Source organism: Pituophis catenifer, unplaced genomic scaffold, assembly GCF_029215685.1.
Source record: "Pituophis catenifer annectens isolate HBS135680 unplaced genomic scaffold, rPitCat1.0.hap2 SCAF_1, whole genome shotgun sequence".
In the NCBI taxonomy this organism is placed as follows: domain Eukaryota; kingdom Metazoa; phylum Chordata; class Lepidosauria; order Squamata; family Colubridae; genus Pituophis; species Pituophis catenifer.
In genome coordinates this window covers 240,776,649-240,781,665 of record NW_027256881.1, presented here as the reverse complement: position 1 = coordinate 240,781,665, position 5,017 = coordinate 240,776,649, and the positions used below count along the sequence as shown (strand labels likewise).

Sequence of the window (5,017 nt, the reverse complement as noted above, 5' to 3'; positions counted from 1 at the left end):
CTTTATGTAATCACTTTTTACTAGATATCTCCATGAGTTAATTGCATTACAACAAGCATTCATATTCCTACAACAGAGATTATGGTGATTTCACAGTAGGGGGTCCTTCACAAAGGTCAACATCTGTCCCAGACATATATTTTGAGACCAGAACTTGCCTGAACTGACCCATTCAACCATCCCTATTCTTCCCCTAGAGACAGAAACCAGAAACTGTAAGGACCTCCTGGAACGTGGGGAGACTCTGAGTGGCTGGTACACAATTTACCCAACCAAGGGGAACCCAATGCTGGTGTTTTGTGACATGGAGACAGATGGAGGAGGCTGGTTGGTAAGCTGGAGTCCTCCAGAGGAGGAGGAGGAGGTGGTGGAAGAGATGATTATCTACTTGAACAGAAGAGCAAGAAGCCCAATATTATGATAATAACATTTTTGAACAAGTGGTCTCCACACTGCCATTTTTGTTACAAACTGTTGAGCGGCCCATCAGCCTTCTCCCTTGTCAAGAAACAGGTGGTGAACAGTTTGCAGCCCCAGGGCTTAATAAAAACCTCTTGGGATATGAGTTCAAGGCAGTGGAAAACTTTCCTGTTATTGTGAGATTGAACAAACTGGAAGCCCTAAAATAGAGCTTTCACAGCTCCGAATTCTGTCCATATATGGGATGGGTATATTCCCACTTTGTGTCCCTCAACCTCTATCATTGGGAGCCCTCCTTCAGGAAGCCAATAAGGGAGAAGAGCAGCCAGGCCTAGCCTTGTTTTCACTTTCGCTTTTCTTGATAACAAGAGAACTCAGAGAAGAGGCCATCATTGGTAGTTACAGGGCCATCCAGACACCAACCACCATCTCCATTCCTTGTAGGGAAGTTTCTCTTCATCTATTATTCCAATCTGAGAAAGGGATCTTGGGGTGGGGGACACAAAAAGTTAAGTGGGCATCTTAACTATTTGTAACTTCCCGTAAAGACATCTCTGACTCTGATTTTTTCACCTCACTTGGAAATATGTATATTTGCATCTCCTGCACTCCTCTGAAGGTCTGCAAGGATTCTCATCTCCAACAATAAATTTATCACAGCATCTTTATAATAAATAAATAAAAATATTTATAAATAAATAAATAAATAAATAAATAAATAAATAAATAAATAAATAAATAAATAAATAAATAAATAAATAAATAAATAAGAGCCTGAGTGGCGTAGGAGGCTAATGCCTCCGACTAAGGCAGCATTTAACATCCAGCTGCCTGCAATTACTGCGAGTTCAATTTTCACCAGGCTCAAGGTCGACTCAGCCTTCCATCCTTTCTAAGGTGGGTAAAATGGGGACCCGGTTGTGGGGGCAATAAGCTGACTTTGTATAAAATATACAAAATTATGAAGGCTATTGCTTAACGCATTGTAAGCCACCCTGAGTCTCCGGAGAAGGGCGGCATATAAATCAAATTTTAAATAAATAAATAAATAAATAAACTAGGCTGATTGAGTCATCTCTCTAAACCTACATACTGAGTTTCATGGATTTGTGAGGGATTCTTTGTTCCTCGTCCAAATATGCTCTAATCGTCATACCAAACTAGGCATGTTCTTCATGGATTATTCTGGCATGGGGGAACAAACTTTGGATTTCTTTAGTGATTTGTTGATTTAAAGCATTTAATTGAGAACACCTTTTTTTTTAACACAATGGGCAGTAGGATAATTTTCTATGGGATTTTTTTGCCATTTGTCTTTGAGATGATTTAAAATATATCTATTCCAAGACTTGAGACATTAAAATAGCTTTTTAAGCAGCAAAATGCAGTGACATCCAGTCACAGACTCTCCCTACTATAACTATGACAGTCCTATTCCTTTTTCAAAACAAGGCTGAAAGACAGTGCTCCACTTCAGAAATGGTGTAAGACAGGGTTCTACTTACCTTTACTACTGGTTCGCATCGTGCCCCTGTGTGCATGCTCGCTTCTGCGCATGCGCAGATTGCTTCTGATGACATCCAGGTCAGTGGGCAGAACCTCCTGCCGGTTTTACTACTGGTCCTATAGAACTGGTCCGAACTGGGGGCAACCCACCACTGGCGTAAGATTAGGAAAGCAGCTTCTCCATCAAGCAGATGTTGAAGTAGCTCTCCCACTCTTTCCACCAGCTCTTCCAGAGGCGGCAGGATGGATCTATCAATTTCTACCGTGACTGGGAATCATACAAGAAAGGATTCGGAAGTCAAGGATCAGAATTCTGGCTGGGCAATGATAAGATCCATCTTCTCACCAGCTCTGGTAAGCCAGAAATTTCCTCTTCTACTTGATACTCAGTTTGATATACATTAAGTCTGTTTCCACAAATAATGCTTATTTTATCAGAATTAATTATGTAAGGAAAGATGAATATCCTTCCAGATTCAGCCTATAAATATTGCCAGAAGCTCTCTTTGCACCACAGTAACACAGTATGCATAAAGGAAACACTCTGATCTGTTTGTGTCAGTCCATAAGACTTAACTTCCATTTCCTTCCATAGAGATGAATGGTCTATTCCAAATTCATAAATCAAATATGGGAAAAAGAGATGTTCTTTCCTGTAATTTGGAAATTGTCTTGGAGATTTATGCAGCCTGATTCTCCAAGAGGGTTCATCATTAACTGAAGAATAAAATGTTAGAATCAGGGAAAAAGGAGAAATTTGCCTTCTTTCTCTGGGGGACCATAAATTCTCCTGTTTTTGAAAAAGTATATGGAACCAAGACATCAAGCACCAATCTGGACCCCTCCTCACTCTCTTACCCATCACATGTAGGTAGAAAGTTATTAAAAGATAAAAGATCACTTTTGGATTAATTGTGCACCAAGTCCAGAAATGTCCAATGCTTGTGATTCTGTCCTTCCATATTGGTTAATTAGCACTGCTTTTGAATAGACATGGCTCATAATCTCACTGTGATCATGTCTTTATGGAATGAAAATCTACTACAATGATCAATATGCTTCCCTTATGAACTTCTGCATGTCTAGCATTTGTTCTCTAATCACAACTATCCTTTGGGATTCAGGAACACAGCAGTTGCGGATTGATCTGGAAGATTTCAATGGTTCCAGAACCTTTGCAACATATTCCAGTTTCAGAATTGAAAATGAATGTGAAAATTACAGGCTAACTGTGGGTTCCTATTTAGGTGGCAATATGGGTGAGTAATACAGAGAATGCCTCTTCATTTGAGTACCTTCTGACAACAAATGTAACAAATATAAATGTCACATGACCTGATGCAGAATGCAGAAACATATTAAGCCAGGGTCTGCTTAATTCCTTTGTGGCCTATCACAGGGACAATGATTTGGCCACATATCCTACGCAAACTGCAAATACAAACCAAGAACATCATTCCAACTCATTCCCTGAATGGAATGTTGAGGAGGGATGAGGCCACAGGTTGCCCACCCCATTTTTACTTTAATAAGTTCAAAATATATGATCCAATTTTCTTAGGTATCTAGCTAAAGCAGAAGCCTTCAAAAGCTGTCAAACCACTTTTGGTGGTTTGTCCCAACACCTGAGCATCACTGGGTTTGAATAAGGGTTTTACTGCAGCTATCATTGCTGATATTTGAAGAGACTCATAAGTTCAATATGGCTGCATTTCACAATTGCCAGTGAAAATATTATTTTCTATAGATTGGTTTAGAAAGAAATATTTAAGAGGTTGTGGCCATTCTCCTTCCCACATTGTATAATGAATGCTGAGTACATTGTGATCTTGGTAAAGGAACATTTCTTCTGCTTCTTCCGGAACAAACCCAAAGCTAATTTCATTAGGAAACCCCAAAATTCTCTTTCTAAGAGATGGCAATTGATGCATCATTTTATGATTTCACCTTGACTTTGATGAAGTGAGAATCATTTGGAGGCTACTTGGTTTAAAATGTGGGATAGAAATTGATTTATTAATGCATATTCTTGACCTATGTGGTAAGAAAAATATTTTTACTTCCTTGGATTAGTGTAGGAGTGGGCAATCAGTGGCTGGTGTACCACTGAAACTCAGCAGTAAATGCCATTTTTCCCCAGTGACATTATTTCTTAAACCTTCCCCAAAAAGCAAAGTGAAAAAAACTTCCATTCGGCTCCTTCTAGTTCTGATAGCATGTCAAAGAAATGCTTATAACCCTTCAACTGATCCAGGAAACAAAATGTAGTCCTGGACTCAGCCAAGTTGGCCACACTTTGGCTTAATGTATTAACAGGTTTCAAACATTCTAGGTTATCAATCATGATCTATAATGTGGGCTGTTAGGAAGACATCACAGTGGTATATTCAGCCAGTCAGGTTAAGCTGACCATGACTTCAAGAAACATAAATCACTATAATGCACGTTGAATAATCTTGATTGGGCTGGCTAGTGATGCCAAAGTTCAAATGTAGGAGATTGTGCAAATAAACCACATTAATATTCAATCTCTTTCTAATTCTTAGTGATGAAGGTGCATTTTTCATTGGTAAAACCTCCTGCAGGTTTGCATTCCTGGAATCTATGAATTTAGTGCTTCCTCTGTGATTTCCCTCTTTTTAGGTGATTCTTTCTCGGCGCATAATCACTCTGCATTCTCTACCAAAGACAGAGACAATGATATTGATGGTGGAAATTGTGCTGTATATTTCAAAGGAGGCTGGTGGTACCATAAATGCCATGCTTCCAACCTGAATGGCCTGTATCACAAAGGGGAACATACCTCTTATGCTGATGGCATCAACTGGGCTACCGGAAAAAGGTACTATTATTCTTACAAGTATGCAGATATGAAAGTTAGACCACAATAAATGAAACCACAGTTTGACAGATTCTTCAACAGACATCACCTCAAAAGTACTAGCAGATTAATATCCTTCTCTATTTTCTACCTGAAAAAAACCAATTAAAATGCAATAAATTTTAAAACTGTTCCTTTGTGTGTTCATTGGACTGTACTCTCTTATAGTACTCCCCTTTTTAATTACATGGGGATAGAAATAGCACTTAG

At 39.0% G+C, this 5,017-nt stretch overlaps 1 protein-coding gene across 1 annotated transcript; it reads left to right on the top strand.

The window, feature by feature from the left end:
• Positions 1-278: 278 nt before the first annotated feature.
• On the top strand, positions 279-4,817 carry LOC139327511 (ryncolin-1-like). Its single transcript, XM_070957354.1, has 4 exons — positions 279-331; positions 2,151-2,280; positions 3,051-3,185; positions 4,570-4,817. Exons 1-4 carry the CDS (start codon positions 287-289, stop codon positions 4,815-4,817), a joined length of 558 nt encoding a protein of 185 aa, XP_070813455.1. The 5' UTR covers positions 279-286.
• The last annotated feature ends 200 nt before the right edge of the window (positions 4,818-5,017 follow it).

Excerpts from the sequence above, each read along its gene's own strand:
- LOC139327511 (XM_070957354.1), top strand. The coding sequence starts at position 287 with ATGCTGGTGTTTTGTGACATGGAGACAGATGGAGGAGGCTGGTTG. Across the intron at positions 332-2,150 it reads CAGATGGAGGAGGCTGGTTG|CTCTTCCAGAGGCGGCAGGA; the intron begins GTAAGCTGGAGT and ends TCTTTCCACCAG. Across the intron at positions 2,281-3,050 it reads CCATCTTCTCACCAGCTCTG|GAACACAGCAGTTGCGGATT; the intron begins GTAAGCCAGAAA and ends TTTGGGATTCAG.